This window comes from Pteropus medius, unplaced genomic scaffold (genome assembly GCF_902729225.1).
Source record: "Pteropus medius unplaced genomic scaffold, Ma_sr-lr_union100, whole genome shotgun sequence".
In the NCBI taxonomy this organism is placed as follows: domain Eukaryota; kingdom Metazoa; phylum Chordata; class Mammalia; order Chiroptera; family Pteropodidae; genus Pteropus; species Pteropus medius.
Window position 1 is genome coordinate 3,341,067 of NW_024342467.1, and position 17,545 is coordinate 3,358,611.

Below are 17,545 nucleotides of genomic sequence, written 5' to 3' on the forward strand. Positions count from 1 at the left end.
TATTTAAGTTAAGTAAGGAGCTAAGCCTCAATTTCTTTACCTATAAAATGGAGATAAAGATACCCACCACATATAGTTCTAGACAATATACAGGACAATTCATGGCTTAACATTAGTACTTGCAAAAAACAATAGCTTCTACAGCCATATCATGTTAAAACAAGTGGTTCCTTCTTGATCTTTTATAGTAACTTAAGTTTCTGCTTGAAATATCTACATTAGAAGGTCTTAAAACTTAAATACAGGCTAATTATTTTATGTTTGTTCCTCCAGGCAAGGAGCGAATGCCACAAGAGATGAGCTGACGACATCTGCATTCCTGACCGTTCAGTTGGACAGGTCCCTTGGAGGACAGGCTGTGCAGGTGTGAATATTTTTACTCCCACAACTCATAGACGTTAAAGTTTTACTAGCCCGATGTCTAGTGAAAGCCCTCCTCCCAAATTGGGATGGGAATTTGGCATTTTCTAGATGCACCTATTTTTTCGTTTTGGAATTCAAATAATCCTATTCTCATGCCATACTAGTTCTCTCAGGCTTCAGGAAAGAGGAAACGAACAAAATAAAAACAACAAAACACAAAATAAACTGTTAATAGATTTAAGAGCCCAGCAGAATTTTCCTTTAAAATCACATATGTCAATGACAGTCACTTGACATTAAAATCGTTCTGAGTTACCACTTCCAGCTATTGTTAAACAGATGTGGTTAAGGCAGAATTATTCCCCCATCTTCATTCCTGCAAAGATGTCAGCATCCTAATCCTCAGGACCTGTGAAAATATTATATTACTAGGCATAGAGGAATTAAGAATGGTGGTAGAAGCAAGGTTGGTCACCAGCATTTCTTAAAATAGAAAGAGTATCCAGGATTACTAGGAAGATCAAGTATAATCACAAGGATCCTTGTAAGTGAAACAGGGAGGCAGCATGAGAGAGATTCAACCAGCTTTAAAGATGGAAGCTCCCACCCCAGCCAAGTGCTATGGGCAGCCTCTAGAAGCTGAAAAAGACAAATGTATTCGCCCCTAGAGCCTCCAAAAAAGAACGTAGCTCTGTGACACCTTGATTTTAGTTCAGTGATACTCATTGAGTACTTCCGAACTCCAGAACTATAAGACAAATCTGTGCTTGTTTACAGTAAAACTGTGGTAATTTGTTACAGCAGCAATAGGAATTAAATGCATCAGTATAGAACAAGCACAAATTAATAATTCTAATTAATAGTAAAAAAAAATGATATTTTACACACTCCCAAATCATAAACATATGTAAGTTATATTTTGCACAGGCAAACTGAAATAAACCTTGATAAGAGGTTGTAGAATCTTGGCTGAGGGGGGATGGTGGAGAAGAGGGAAAAAGAGAAAGAGAAAGAGGAGGGGAGGGGAGAGAAGGGGGAGAAAGGAAAGAAAAAGGATGGGAGGGCAGGGGAGGGAAAAGAGGGAGGGAAATGTAGGAGGAAATGAGAGAAGAGAAGAGAAAAGAGAATGGTGTGAAGGGAGGAGAGAGATGGATTCTTTAGGTATTTCTGAAAATAAAAATGTGTTGAGAATTACTGAAGACAAATTCTAGATGATGGTTTTATATAAATGAGTTAACCTTTTGAGGGGTGGGTGTGTGTGTGTGTGTGTGTATAGAGAGAGAGAGAGAGAGAGTACATATATACATATAGATATATAGATGAGTTAACCTTTTGGCGTGTGTGTGTAGTATAAATATAGATATACAGATATTAACATAGATATATAGAGACAAATGCAGATAGAGAAAGGAAGTGAGAGAGAAATAATGTTTGATTTATTATATAGTTGGAATGTCATACAGTGGGACTCCAATATCAGTGTCTAGTTCTGGCTCTCCTCATTGTGTCGAAGGAACCATTTTCAGCCTGATTTGACCTTCCTTCCTCTTTTCTCAAGCTCAGCTACTCTTCTTCTTATATTTTGGTGGAATATCCATTTCAGGACCTTTATTAGGAACCACAGGAAATTCTTGGTCTTTGCTCGTTGTAATTTCTTAATGTGTAATGTTAAATGCAGACTTCAAGGAGACTTTGTTTCCCTTCAGCGTACTCCAGTGTGTCTGTCTCCTCCTCTTTTAACCCCAGGAATGGCACTGGCTTGTCCCCGGGCTTTACAGAAAGATCTCCCTAGTGTTTCTCTCCCTCTCTTTCTCCTTCATTTCCTAGCTGGAGCAGCTCTTACTGCCTGGGCATTTTTTACTTGCCTCTTTGTTTTCTCTAGCTGGTTGGGGGAAGGCAGTCTGTTCCCATCTGTTGGGGAAAGCATCCTCCAGATGGGGGTTCAGACTGAAAGCAGGTGCTCTTTCGGCCAGTGTGGTGACACTTCTGACACAGCAGCATTAAATGTTCCCTTCACAGCAATTTATCTTAACTTCCTCATTCCTGATGCCAAGTAAACCAAGATTCTATGTGGTGTATAGTTTTTTGTTTTGTTTGTAAATCTATAAATGTGTAATTGCTTCTTCAAAGGTGATAATTAAATAAATAGGTGATCAAGTACTTTAGTACATAAAACCTAAAATGTGGAGGCTGGATTTGGTCTTCCAGCTGGTTTCTTTTCCATCTTGTTACTTGTTAATAGATATACTATAAAGCAATTTAGATTTAGATTTAAAGGTAAATATTAACTTTAAAAAAATTATATCAATTGTTAATTAACAAATTATTAAAATTGAATTTTTAAAATGTACTGAACTCTATTTCACAATGAAGTATTATATTCATTTCCTGAATTAAACAATTCTAGCTAAGAACTGACATCATCTATGCCATTTAATTGATCTTTAACTTTCCTTACCAAATTATATAAAAACTTTTAAGATATTTATTATGCCTTATAAATTCCATGTTTCATAGTAAAATATTGAGATACCCAGTGGATGAATTTCCATTGTTAAACAGTTGAATCCTAAATTGACAATGAAATGGTCATGTTTAGTTTTATCACTAGATGGCAGTAGTTTATAATAATGCATAAATAACAAGTCCTTGATTGTTGTTTTAAACATCCTTTTGTGAGTATATTAACAGTACTGAAAATTCTTCAATTCTCTCTCATTCTCATTTCACAGGTAGAGTGGGTCTTAATCAGTGGCCCCTTTTCAGTTAGCAATTGAAGTTTTCTCAATTTTATGGGAAATGCCAAGCCAACAAAACTTTTATGTACTCCTAGCTAACCTCAGCCCCGGCTTTGGGACTGTCACTCAAAAGACATTTTTATAATTTGCTACTTGCTTATTTGAATGTTTACTAATTGAAAGATCTGCAAAATTATTTTCAATGCTCCCTTAGTCCTCCCCACAATGATATATGCATCAACATTCCCATTCATTTGGCTTCCTTAACAAGACACACCAGAGTAGATGAGACAGTTCAATTTTAGCATAGGACAGAATAATTGAAAACAATAGAGAACTGGAACAATATTTGAACACCTTATGTAAAAAAAAAAAAGCATCAATAACTTATGCAAGAAATAAGAAATTCATTTCTAATCCAATATCTGGTATTAAGCTAATAGGTGAAATTAAATAATTTACCATTTATTTTCTTCAATTTCCTTATTCTGAAAAGCCTTTGTAATGTATTTTTTAAAGTGCTTATGTTAAGCAAATCTATTATTAACATTTCTAAAATTAAGTTAAAAAGTATAAAGTTTATTTTATTTTTGCCAGTTTTCGATGTTTAGATAGAAATCTATCCATCTCTAGATGAATTTACAATTTTTCATCTCAGTCGTAGGGATGTGGAAGTAATAAATATGCTTTTGCATTGTCTTTTTTTGTGGAGGCACCTGAATGAGCGTCTCTTAATTTTTGAAACAAGATACAAACACGTGAGAAATAAGTATAGCCCTAAACATCTGTAAAGTGTTGGTGGTATTGAAAAAAAAAAAAGAGTCTTCATAAAAGATGGCCTACATCAGCACCTTGCTTGCTCCCTTTTGGAGATGTAGATGTACAGACTCCATCTCTATGCTTTCTGGAAGCAGAAAGTGGTGCAGAATGACACTGTTTTGCCTGAGAGAAAGCGATTGGTAACTCTGGGTCTGGAGTAACAAGCGATTCTTATGTCAATGAGAAAACTGTGCTTGATTATCATTAACCTACATTTTCTGTTCAATGTTTTTCTTCCTGTTCTTGACTCGTGGTTTATTTTTTGTTTGGTTTTCAAAAAGAAAAATGAAAACACATTTGCAAATACAGCCTTCATTCATGGCACCCTTTATTTTCTTTCTTTTATTACCCTGCCCCTTAGATCCGAGTCTCCCAGGGAAAAGAACCTGCACATCTGCTGAGTTTGTTCAAAGACAAACCGCTCATTATTTACAAGAATGGAACATCAAAGAAAGGAGGTCAGGTACCTGCTCCCCCTACACGCCTCTTTCAAGTCCGGAGAAACCTGGCATCTATCACTAGAATCGTGGAGGTATGTCATGCATTCAATAAAATAACCTGAGCCATCAAGTATTAGTCTTTAAAAAATTGGCAAACAAGCTGCCTTCAGTTCTATAATTAATCCAGTGTTCACAATAAAAAAATAAAAATAAAAGAATAAAAAAATAATAAAAGCAGGAGAATTAAGTAATAAGTTAGTTCCAGATACCAGGTCTCTCACATTTTTCAACCTTATTATACCAAAACAAATGAATTTTAAGAATAATGTAACAAATCAAGCTGTCAAAGCCATGAGGCGGCTTACGCTCTATCTTGGAAGGCCTAGGGGAAGATGGATGGTGGTGACGATCAGTTGACTACGCTGGGGAAATTTGAGAGGGAAGGCCCTTGTCTATACAAATGTAATGAATGTGAGAAGGACGCTTCACTGCATTGGGCCAGAACCATAACTCAACTGGTCAAATAAGCTGTCTGACAGTAGCTCTGAAAGAAATCAAACCCCATATCACAGTGTCATAAGACAAGAAGACCTCCAGGTATGGGCAAGGCCAGTAGGTGCAGGTGTTTAAATGGCTGAGTGCTTTTACTTCTAGAATGAAATGATCTGTCACACCTCATATCCCAGTCACCTTAGTCACTACTGAAATCTAAGTCTCCTAAATCAACCTAAACTACCCTGTACACTCTGTATATCCTCAAACATGGACCCATTTGCCAATCTTTCCTTTCCACACAAGCTATTCAGCTGAGCCCTGAAAACCAGGTTGGTCATACATCTCTCCATCCACAACCTGTTTTCTAAGCCACCTCCTCCTTCATGCTCTACTGTTTTCTGAGGACACTGATTCCCATAAAGCTATCTCAAGTAGAAATCGTTTTTCCCCAGTACCCAGTGGCCAGTGATGGAGTGGCCGGGGTACCCTCCCTGATCACCCTTGCCTCTTTGACGTCTCTCCTAATCAGACTGTCCCTCCCCCAGCCCCCTGCATCTACTTAGCTGCCAGTCCTTCCTCTCTTAGTCTTTGGTGGCTTCAGCCTTTGCTTTACTATCTTCATCACTCTAGCTTCTCTTATCCAACCATCTTGTCCTTGACCCCATTTCATCTCACACTCACATGGGTCTATAATAAACCTTACCATTGGCAATAAATGTAGCACCTCAGACATCTGTTTCAGACATCTAATCTCTGACAGCCATCTCCTGTCCAAGCTCCTTTACTCCAGGATGCTTTTTTCAGCAATTCTCCAGTCTCATACTTGAATCCATGAACCCTCTCCATCTATCACACCCTTCAGGTTCTCCTCTTTCCAAATCTCCAACATCCCTGCTCTCTACTGATGACTGAATCAGAATTCACAGAGAACATACATGTGATCACATGAGAATTACCTTCTCTGATCTCCTCCCCTCCAATTCACCAACTTGTCTGCATCTGTACATAAATCTTCTCCTTCCTGACTGTTTTAAATAAATTTAAATTGTTAATTTATTTATATTTAACAATTAATAAATGTTTTACAATAGTTATTTACATACAAATGCTAAACTACTTTAGAAATCAGTATCAACCTATTCTTACCCATAAATTAAAAATAAATCATGACATTTGTGTAAAGTATATGTCGGTAAATAATACATATTTATTACATAAATAAAATGTGACTCCTATTTAAGGCTAGATTCCTCCAACCTCTACCCACTGCCAATTTCTGTCTGGAATCCCCTGCCCTCTGGGCTTTCTAAAGAATTTCCCGGATTTCGCTCTGTCCTGATTTCTCATCCCATTTCCAGTTCATCATTGTTGTGGGCAATGATCTTCTTTCTCTTCTGTAACATCAGTTTCTTCTCCTGTCTTGTATCATTTCCTTCAGAATACAAACATGCCTTAAAGGAACCACCATCCTTTCTTTAAAAACTCTCTTTTGACCCTGACCCTCCCAGCGACATCCTTTACCTGCCCTCCTTAAATCCACAAATCCTCAAACAGTTGTCTTCACTTATTCATCATCTCTTTTTTAAGCCTATTCTCTCGAAAGCCATTTCACTCAGGCATCTATCTATTCCCACCATTCCACCAAAATGGTTTTTATCTAGTTTTCCAATTTCCTGCCTTCAGCATTTCTCTGGTCTCACTTTACATAATATCACACTTACATTTCTGCAGACATCCTCTCCTGACTTTTTGAAAAACCGGGCTTCTGAAATGACGCATTTACCAGCATTTCTTCCAAACCTCAGGGCCACCCTTCTAGAGGCAGTTTTTCTGAATTCTCCTCCTCTGCTTATCCTCTAAGCATTTGAGTGCTCCAAGGATCAGTCTTGGCACTGTTCACAGTGATCTCGTTCAGTCCTGTAGTTTAAATGCCATCCAGAATATTCTATGCATGGATTCTCATGTGTTCAATTATGACTAATTTTTTTTAATCTATCAAATTAAAAGACAGTTTAACTCTCATCTATGGGCATCTCAGTTGATTTCAAAGGAAAGAGCCAATGAGAATCATTACATTCCTATTCTCTTCCCAGTGCACACTTTTTTATGAGACGTGGTAGACTGCTTGTAACGCAGCTCCTTTATTTCCTTGTGTTTCTCAAACTGGCCTTCACATTCCTAGCCTCTCTGAAATGCACTAATCAAAATCATTGTTTTTAGGGCTTTCTGTTTTCATCCCCTGGGATGCTAAAGATTTATAATTCTCTGTTTTAGAACTACCTCCCTGATCCCATACCAATCTGGTCATGGGCCTCTCGTCACCCATCTCTCTATCAGCCAAGCTCTTTTCTCTATCAATAAGAAGACATTTGGATTAGAAATTCGAAGTCATGATTTCTGTAACTTTCCATCCCATCTAATTTATTTGAACTTGGTGCAGGGGGCCTTGTTCCTACTGAATGAGGACAATAGCCACAAGCTGAATATTACCACCCCCTGGAATGTCTTTAAAACTTCCAACAGCCATTTCTTCTTCCTGTAGTGCTCCCTCTGGGGACAGAGTCCTGTCAAGCCTGGTGAGATTCAGCTCTCCACAAAGTTGATGTCTTCATTTAGCAGCTCAACGCAGTTGGCCAAACAGCATCACTTGGCACAGCTGATCACCAGCTGCTTCTTGAAACACTTTCTTGGCCTCAATGCCACACTCTTGTTTTCTTCCTCTCTCATGGCACACATCACATTGAGTCCCACAGTCATGAAGAAAGTCATGCATATACTTTCACAGTCACAGAGTCAGACTGACATTCTCACAGAGACTGACACAGTCACAAAATCGCAAGGTCATAGATTCAGTCAGACACGAGCCCATCTCACATGCTCAGGCTCACTGCCAAGCCTGAGACTCTGCACGTGCTGGTCTCTGCCCAGAGCTTTTACCTTTAGCTTCACTCTCCAGCCAGAGCATGGACCCACCTGGGTCCCTTTCACTCCTCTGTGTCCACATGGAGCCAAACTGTGTTCTCCTGGCCAATCTTAGACAGTGTCCACAGCGTCTGGTTGAAAAAAAAGGGGACTTGTCAGTGCTATGTTTTTATTCCAAATAAACAATCTTTCATAATTTGAGCTATAATTTATCTAAACCTGGAGAGCCTTTTAGTGAACCTCATTATTATCTCTTTTCCTGCATTGGACTCCAGTCCCCTGTTTTGTGATTTTTAGGTGTGCCTTCAATTATTTGATAAATGGTCTCTTAAGCCGGGGAGAGAAAAAATGAATACCTTTGCTTTATTACATCTGTGAATATTATTCCCTCTTTATTTTTTAATTATAACCTATCCTTGTTTGTATGGTCTCTTTGACTATGATCATTGTTACTTACCATTTAAATCTGGGTAACTTTATTCTTAGAGCCTTGTGCTACTATCTGCAGGCAGTTCAGCATTAAAGCGACACAGAGCAAAGTGCTCCTCCTCTAATGTTTTTAACGTCACAGTGGTGTCCCAGTGCCACCCGAAATTAATTTCCTCGGATCAGGACAGAAGGCTATGGATGGGTTTTCACTGTCACAGCCTTCTTAGATATGTTTGTTGGGGGCAGCAATGAATTTAAATCATTGTGTTATTTTTCTTCATACTCTAGGTAGATGTTGATGCAAATTCGTTAAATTCTAACGATGTTTTTGTCCTGAAACTTCAACAAAACAATGGCTACATCTGGATAGGAAAAGGTGCTAGCCAGGAGGAGGAGAAAGGAGCTACATACGTGGCAAATGTGCTCAAGTGCAAAACTGCAAGGATTCAGGAAGGAGAGGAACCAGGTGTGTACTGTGGGGCCAAGGTCACTAACCAGGACTTATATTTGCTATGATTGCTAATCATGTAATTTATTTTTTTATAAATAATCACCTTGTAAAGATTATAGAGAGTTAAGAATCCTTCCATTAGTTACAAAAGCGAGTGATGGTACCTGCTGTATTTAAGTAATTTCTTAATATTAAAATCAGGATAAGATAATATTTGTTAATGTAGAGCAATACCAACCGTGTGCCTCTGAAATGCATCGGGTAACTCAGTGTGTTTTCCACAGAGGAGTTTTGGAATTCCCTTGGAGGGAAGAAAGACTACCAGACTTCTCCACTGTTAGAAACCAAGGCTGAAGACCACCCGCCTCGGCTTTATGCCTGCTCTAACAAGACTGGAAGATTCACTGTAAGTGCTGTTGGCTCTGATGCTTCCCAGCTATGTTACCGCTCTAATTCTCAGCTTTAGCTTACCTGTAAACCACAGATGATACACTCTACACAGGGTAGTTTTAAGTCAATGATGTAATGGATATGAAAGCATAGAAATACTGTAGTGTACTATATAAATCAAGCTGCTCTTGAAAATATCAGCTACTTTGTACCTGTATCAGCATGTAGGAGTTGCTGTATGAACATGCACATGGTTGGATTTGCTAATTCCATAATTTGACGCTTTTTGTGGTGACAACGATGGCTTCTGATCAAACTATGTCAGTTTTACACTTCAATTTCCCAGGGTAATAAAACATTTCACAATCTTGACCGAATAAAATATATATTGGGCAAAATCACAGGAAACTATATACACACCTGCAAATTATCTGAAATCAGCAGGAATGTTTTATTTCAGAGTAATTCACAGGCTTTGAATTCCAGGAAATCTGAAGTAAAAGTATCTATGTACAAGAGTGATTTTTATACAGGCCTCTGAAATATTCAGGACTGCAGCCCCTCATCTCAGTTTAACCATAAAGTCCTGCTTTCTCTGACAGGGTAGGCTCTTGCATAAATTTTTCGTTTAAAGAATAAATTTCTTTCCCATATAAAATTTGATCTAAGGATTTCGTTACCACGTCCTGGTGAATAAAAGGTTTATTTTTCAGTATCTACACTTGAAAATTTCCTGAGTATTTTCCCAGTACATGCTTGCTAGAAATAAAAATGCTTTGAAGAAAAAATTGCTAATGTACAAACCATGCTTGAAGTATAAGTGATTTAACCTAAAAATTAAAATTCGAAATAGTAGGTTGTGATAAATATTTCATTGTTGGTCACTACAATTGCTCACCTACTTTTCAGAAAATCTCTGTATTTTATAAACTTGTCATCAGAACAAATCTGTAGTTTTACTCTTTTGACCGTTAATTTGATACTGCATTCAAACAACTTCTTTTTCAGCACTGCTTGTATAATTTCTTATTAGTTGTATTTCTAATATTGCTATAAATAGCATGTTTGATTTAAATGAAGATGTATTTTATAAAAATAATGCCTAGGGTTCTGTCAGGTTTAAAAAATCTATTAGTCTTTGTTTTTTTGTTTTTTGTTTTTGTCATGCATGTATTTAAGAGAAATATGCTTTTCCTCTGCACCTAACTCATTTTCTTGATAAAGGGAACTCCTATCGTCTTCACAATTTAAGAAAAAGGAGTGTTACCAACAAGTGCTCCATCTTATCACCATCAGAATGCAGGCTTTAGACACGTAGATTCATACAAGGCAGCAGAGCCTATTGGTTAAATGCACAGCTTTTAGAACTAATCTGCCTGTTGTGCGATATTACTTACTTGGTCATATTTACTGGCTGTCTGATCCTTAGGCTGTTTATTTGCCCTCTCTGTGCTATAGCGTAGCTGAGAGGTTCTCTTTCAAGCTGCAGGTTGGGTTCATGCCTGTTTTCCTATGACAGTTCAGGATCAGAAGAGGGTCCCTGCCTAGTCACATTTGCTAATATGACATGGCCAAAGTCAAAGCCAACTTCACCTACTCAACTGTACTGCAAAATCACATAGCAAAGGAAAGAAGTGAAGAGCTGGGAACCAAAATCCCATCTGCCATACTTTCCTAATAATCGAGGGATTTTATCCAGAATTCTCTGCAAATACTGAATTTTAGATTAATACACTGGTACTGGCTGCATTAAACTAACCCTTTAATATTTACTATAGAGAACATAATTTAACCCATTTAAAATAAAAATAATAACTTTGCATATGGAATATTATAATTTCATCTTACTGAAAATTGTTGATTTATAAAAATGGCCAGACCTATTGATTTTATTAACGTAATCTTGACCTACAAAATGAAAGACAATTTAATACCCAGACCATAAAAAAATGGCTTTAGAGACTAGCAAGGCAACATAAATCTGTGAAGCAACTTATCATAAGGAACTCCAAGTGGAGAGAACTGTGGTCAAATTGACAGTATATGGACTATACAAGGTACTCAAATGCAGTGTTTATTTATATTGATCATTCCAAATAAGATACCATTCATTTGTGGTACCTGACTAAACATATAAACAATTATTTAAATCTCCATTATCTAAAAGGAACAAAAAAATGACTACCAAATTTTATTTTTGCTGTGTTCCAAAATAATACATCTAAGGCATTTTTATCCTACATATTAAAAAAAATTACTACTTTACCATTTGGTCATAAAGTTTTTTTATGCATTTCAGATCGAAGAGGTTCCAGGAGAGTTCACCCAGGATGATTTAGCAGAAGATGATGTTATGCTACTAGATGCTTGGGAACAGGTAAAACTGTATTTTGTTCATAACAAAAAAGTGTACTTATAGTTGGGAGCTGATAAAACCTGCTTTGAGAAGTGGCAAGTCTAATAATAAATGGGCCGATGGCTTTAAAGGAGACACAACAGATTTTAGCAAACAACAAAACTGAAATAATTCCACGGCTATCATCTTTGGTTGTATAGCTCTAGGCAAAAAACAAAAAAAAAACAAAACCAAAAAACTTCTCTTTTTCATTTCTTTGTAGAATTCACGTACGCCTAACTTATCCATTCATTTAACTAATAAATACATTAGTGGATACTGTAAATGGGGGGGGGTAGTGTAACAGGGGAAAATGCTGTGTGGGAGACTGAAGTATTCAGAATTTCTCTTAAAATTTGACAAGAAGTCATAGGATACCCCTCCCCTGGGAAAGAAGCAGACACAGAATAGTTTTCAATCTAGAAAGAAAAGTATGTCTCTGTTATATATATCTTTCTTTTTGAGAAAATTAATGGTCATTTGATGTGGCACATCTGTCAGTTTATTTTGTTTTGTTTTTAACCTCTATGTAAACTAACAATAGTGAAAAGGAAAAATAAATATATTAGAAACTAAATGATATAGAACAATTGTGAATTTGGCCTTCTCTTAGAGTCAAACAAAGAAATTGTTACTTTCAGGTCTGCTCTTAATTGCTAAGTCTTTCAGTTATATTACACCTTCACTTCTTGTTAACTAGACTTACTGTGGTGGCAATCATTTTGCAATATATAGAAATATCTAATCATTATATTGTACACCTGAAACTAACATAATGTTATATGTCGATTATACCTTGTACTTTTTATTTACATTACCATGCTGTCATGGTTTGTTCTATGCCCTCCAAGCAAGTATCCCAGCACCTTCAGTTTGAATTAGAACACAATCAAAACTAATTTGACCAAATTTCTCTGTCGTCAAGTGATTTTTAAAGTGATTTAAATATAAAGCAATTCAGGAAGAATTTTTCAGCATTGAAGTACCAAACTACACATTTAACAAGGAGAAGGATATATACGGAATGTATGATTATATCAGTTTAAAAGAAAACCTCCATATTAAAATGCTAAACATTGTAGTACTTTTACCAGTGTTATAAGACACAATACTGTAAGAGAATACTAGGCTTTAGTCAGGGGTTCATAAAGGAAGTCTGGGGTGCCCATGAACAAGCTGAATGTGCCCTCTCCAGTATAATAATATGGAAATAGTGATTGCCTTACACACTCCATAGGAGTGGGTGGGAAAAAAGAAAAAAGTGAATAAATTGTTTTTTGAGAAAGTTCACTTTGTAAACTAGAAAACAGTGTATATTCATAAACTATCAGAACATAAAATCTGGAGTCAAATTTGTCTGTATGTAAGTTTAGATATTTCCTAATAAGTGTAAACATTGGAAAAGTGGTTGAACATCTCTCTTCAGTCTCTACATTTCTAACTTCGGAGGTTGTCGTGAAGACTAAATTAGCAATGTGTGTAGAACACTTTGCATTGAGTCAACACTCCTCAAACAGTACATACTATTATCATTTCATTTTTCAGATTTTTATTTGGATTGGCAAAGATGCCAATGAAGTTGAGAAGTCAGAATCTCTGAAGTCTGGTGAGTTAGATATCAATTATTCTAAAAAATTTAAATTCACTTACATTTCACATAGAAATAGTAAAACCTCCATAATTGTGATAACCTAGATATTTTTAAAATTCCTTTTAAGTACGGCTGTTCTTTCTGGCACAATTTTTTGTTATTGAAAAAACATTAATTATGCCATAAGGATAATTTCATACAGTTTGGAATTTTTTCAGGCAATAATGAAACTCTCGTGGCACATTCCACAGTAGATGAGAGAAATCTATAAGGAATTAGTCATAAGAAGCAGCATTTACCTACTTGGGGCAAGGAAAATTTAATTTATTACTTTTATTGGGAAAGTTTTCATTCTATAGTTAAATGAAAACTAACTGAATTTATATGTCTTTATACCTCTTTTTAGCCAAAATGTACCTTGAGACAGACCCTTCTGGAAGAGACAAGAGGACGCCAATTATTATCATAAAACAGGGCTATGAGCCACCCACATTCACAGGATGGTTCCTGGGGTGGGATTCCAGCAAGTGGTAAACTGATTTTTGTAGGAAATAACAAACCAACAAACATTATGGAGCTGTTATGGGGGCAAGAAAAGGAGTTTTATTTGTATATGTTTGACTTTAGAAAATTAACCTCAGCCATATGACTATTTTTCAATGCCTAGTTTTGATTTGAAATCTTTTAAACAGGAATTTTCTTATGTTAATGCTTTAAAATAACCTAGACTCTTGTTGTGGACCATTATTAGCTCTGCTGGAAACTGATTTAAATCCTTTTATATGACTTTTTTTTTTAAAGGTGAAAAGCTATTCACAAGGTAGGGGACTTAGAATATTTTATAATTCAGGAGCCAGTAGCCAAATTTGTTCTATATATATGCCAGAGAAGAAAGCTGTGATGCCTTTGGGATTATTTTCCTTTCTGTGCGTTGCGTTCAGAAGAAGTGTATATTTGCGGTAATGTTAAGAAGGCTTTCAAAGTTTGTTGTTTTCCTTCTTTTGCCAATGTAACTTTGATACCATTAACTCCAAAGTGTTATTTCTAAGAGAAACTTTACTTTTTTTGTGTTTTTAAAAGCCTCTGGAAAAAAAACAGCTTTTCCACTAATGCTGCCTTTTATCATTAAAATACATCTCTCTTTGAAATACTTTTTTTGTTATGACATTTTATTCAAATGTGATATGTGAGTTAATCACTCGATTAATTTTAAGGTTAAATCCTTTCATATATAAGTAAATATGAATTTAACAGTTCTTAATTCATCCTCATTAAGTAATAGTCAAAATTAGACAACTTTTTCATGGTTACATAAATACTAAAGATTTTAAATATCATATAGTGCATATGAAACCTGAGCCCTGTTAAAAGATAAACAGAGGTATGTTAAAAGTTCTAGAATTTTATTTAACCAAAAATCAACTAGAATCAGGCAATGACAAACCGGAAGTGGCTAGGAGCATTCCACCAGCAAGAATTCTATGAGAGACTTATAGATAAAGCGGAAAACCAATCAAAGAAATTATTGATTGGCTCTAGCTTAAAGCCTAGTTGACTATTTGTGATTGGTTGTCCTTAGGTTTCAATTTTGTCACCTTGAAACGTTTATGGGCTTAGATTTCAGTCTGCTTATGTAGGCCCCTATGGCATTAGAGCCACCTCAGTCAATGGCCTCCTCATTTAATTAATTTTATAGCCCCCACCAAACAGGAGTTGGGGCAGAATATGGAGCATCAGTAAAGTAGAAATCAGGTCTGGCAGTAGGTTGGGGGGTGGCTGGTTGGGGAGGGGAAGTAATACTTCCGAGGAAAGGGGAATCATGGAGGAGCAATCTGAGGATTTTTTACTCTCTCTCTGGGGAAATGAAAGGCATGTGTGTCTCAGGTTAGGTCCTGGCATGGGTAGGTGGGCCCTGTTCCATTACGCCCTGAGGTGGACGGTGGCGTGGGGACCTGGGGCTTGTGTGGGTGGTAAGGCAACAGTGAGAAGTTTCTCTTTCCAGGGCTGTTCATTCGGTAAATAGTGAATTGGCATCTATTTGACATCAGGTGCTATTCTAGGCACTTTGGATTTAACGTAAATAAAACAGACAAAATCTCAGTTGTCATAATGTTTATCTTCCAGAAAAGAGGCTAACAAAAACAATATAAATACATATATTATAAAGTGTTAGAAGTTAAGTTGTATAGAGGGAAAAATATAGGGAAGGAGGACAGAAAATGGTAGGCACAGAGTGAAGCAAAGTGCAATTTTAATGGGGTGGTTAGGAAAGACCTTGTTCAGTAGGTAGTATTTGGAGAATTGACAAGGGGAGGGAGTGACCCTTGTGATCACACCCAGGCAGAAGGAATACCAAGTACGATGGCCTGGAGGTGGGAGCATGCGTGACATAATGGGCCTGAAGTCTAAAGAAACAGAGAAATTCTTTAGGGTTTTCTCCTACTGTCATCACTGGACTAAAAAAAAAAAAAAAATCTTAAGCAGAACTGCTATTTTAATCCTGAGCTGTGAAAAGGTTGCTTTCCCAAATCCCAAACCCAATTACTTGGAGGTAGTGATGGTGACATCTGAGAGACAGCCACATCATCAGCACAAGCAATATGGGGAGGGCATATCTATTGAGCAGCATTGCCCCACCCAAACGTGAGGTGGTCACCGAAATTACTCGCTATATCAAGAAGACTTAGGAGCCCTATGTCTAGTAAACTGAAAGGAAGCTGGTAGAGAGAAGAGATGAATAAGATTTGAAAAAGTTTCCTGTAAAGGGGGAGCTAGGAAGTTGCTGTTTAATTTCACACCCAAAGCTGATATGGCGTGAAGAAACATTTGCAATGCATGTAAAATCAGCATGGTGGGGAGGGAAACTGGTCCACTCCCTAAAAGATGCACATTCGGTAGATTATAGAAGGGCCATTTTTCTATGGCATTCTGTAGTCTTAAATTATATGTCAACATAGAAATTAGTCTTTTGAAATGTGGTTTCATACAGCCAATTAGCAAAAATAAGTTTCATAATTTTCTATTTTGGGGATGAAGCTAATGCTTATTAATTTTTAATATATTAAATTTCTTTCATCTCTTCGATTTTCTTCAAAGATTTTTAAAGTGAAAAAAACAAAACAAATATATTGAGTCTTCACTACTAGAGCTTTACAGACCTTTTCTTGCTTCAAATATATAACACTCACTTTTGAGTGAAATTTATGACTAGAAAACATGTAGAAGAAAGTAGTGAATCCAAGAAAACTAAAAGCTTATCAGAAATAAATATTCTGGTCAGAAGTAGCACATCTCAGGAATTTCAAATAAGCAATCAGATGACAGTATTAACCTTGAATGAAAGACCAGAAAACAAGGAACCAATGTAAAATGTTGTTTTATTGTCTTAGCTATTATTTGCATGTTTTGTTTTGCAATACTATTAGAGAACTGGCTTCAAAATAACATATTTTGGACAGGGTACTCAGAAGGATAAAATTCTAGTCAAAATAAAGAAACATGTTTGTCTTTTAAGGGAACTTAAAATATACACTAAGAGAAAATATTCCGAGTCATAAAACCAATTTCAACAAATTCGAAGTATTGAAATCATACCATTATGTTCTCTAACCACAATGAATTAAACTAGTAATCAATAAAAGATATGTGGCTAATCCTCAAAATATTTGGATAAATAGAAATTACAAGGGAAATTAGAAAATATTTTTATTTCAATGAAAATTAACAACACAACTTACCAAAATGTGTGGGATACAGCTATCTCAGTGCTTAAACAGAAATTTATAGCATTAAATTCTAACATGGATAAATAAGCCTCAAATCAATGATCTAAGCTTCTATCCTAAACCAAAAGAAAAATTTAAACCCAAAGAAAGCAGAGACAGAGACATGACTAAGAGAGACTAATACAGAAAAAAGGAAGGAAACATAAATTGCTAATATCAGGAAAAAAATAGAAGTATCACTACAGAACCTATGGGCACTAAAAAGAAAATAAACAGTTTTATGCTTATAAATTTGACATTGATGGAGGGGGCAAATTCCTTGAGAGACAGAAACTGTTAAAGCTCTCTCAGAGAGAAACATAAACGTATGTAAAAACATACACACAGATTAAATAAATTTAATTCATAGTTAAAGGCCTTCTGAAAGAAATTGAGCAACCTAAGACTAAAATGGACATCCCTCAATCTTAAAAGGGGTATCTACAAAACATATAGTTTATATTATATCTCAGAGCAGCGGTAGACCAAATTTTTTCCACTAAGATCTGGAACAAAATGTTTGTTCTATTCCATATTTTGCTGGAGGTCCTAGCCAGTCTATTGAGGCAGAGTTTCTCAATCTTGGCTCTACCGACATTTTGACAATTCTCTGTTTTGGGAGCTGTCCTGTGCATTACAGGATTCATTGCATTTCTGGCCTCTGCTCACCAGATGTCAGTAGCACCTTTCTCTCCCCATCCCCACATCCAGTTGAAACAATCAAAAAGATCTCTAGACTTTTCCAAAT

The 17,545-nt window shown here is 36.3% G+C and overlaps 1 protein-coding gene across 1 annotated transcript in view; it reads left to right on the forward strand.

Moving 5' to 3' along the window:
- The window catches only part of SCIN (scinderin), a 65,666-nt gene extending 51,497 nt beyond the window's left edge, over positions 1-14,169 (forward strand). Inside the window, exons 10-16 of the mRNA XM_039862403.1 lie at positions 274-364; positions 4,282-4,452; positions 8,495-8,672; positions 8,942-9,063; positions 11,347-11,424; positions 12,988-13,048; positions 13,440-14,169. Coding sequence (XP_039718337.1) covers positions 274-364; positions 4,282-4,452; positions 8,495-8,672; positions 8,942-9,063; positions 11,347-11,424; positions 12,988-13,048; positions 13,440-13,567 — 829 coding nt within the window. The 3' untranslated portion in view covers positions 13,568-14,169. The remainder of the gene's footprint in view (positions 1-273; positions 365-4,281; positions 4,453-8,494; positions 8,673-8,941; positions 9,064-11,346; positions 11,425-12,987; positions 13,049-13,439) is intronic.
- Positions 14,170-17,545: the final 3,376 nt, after the last annotated feature.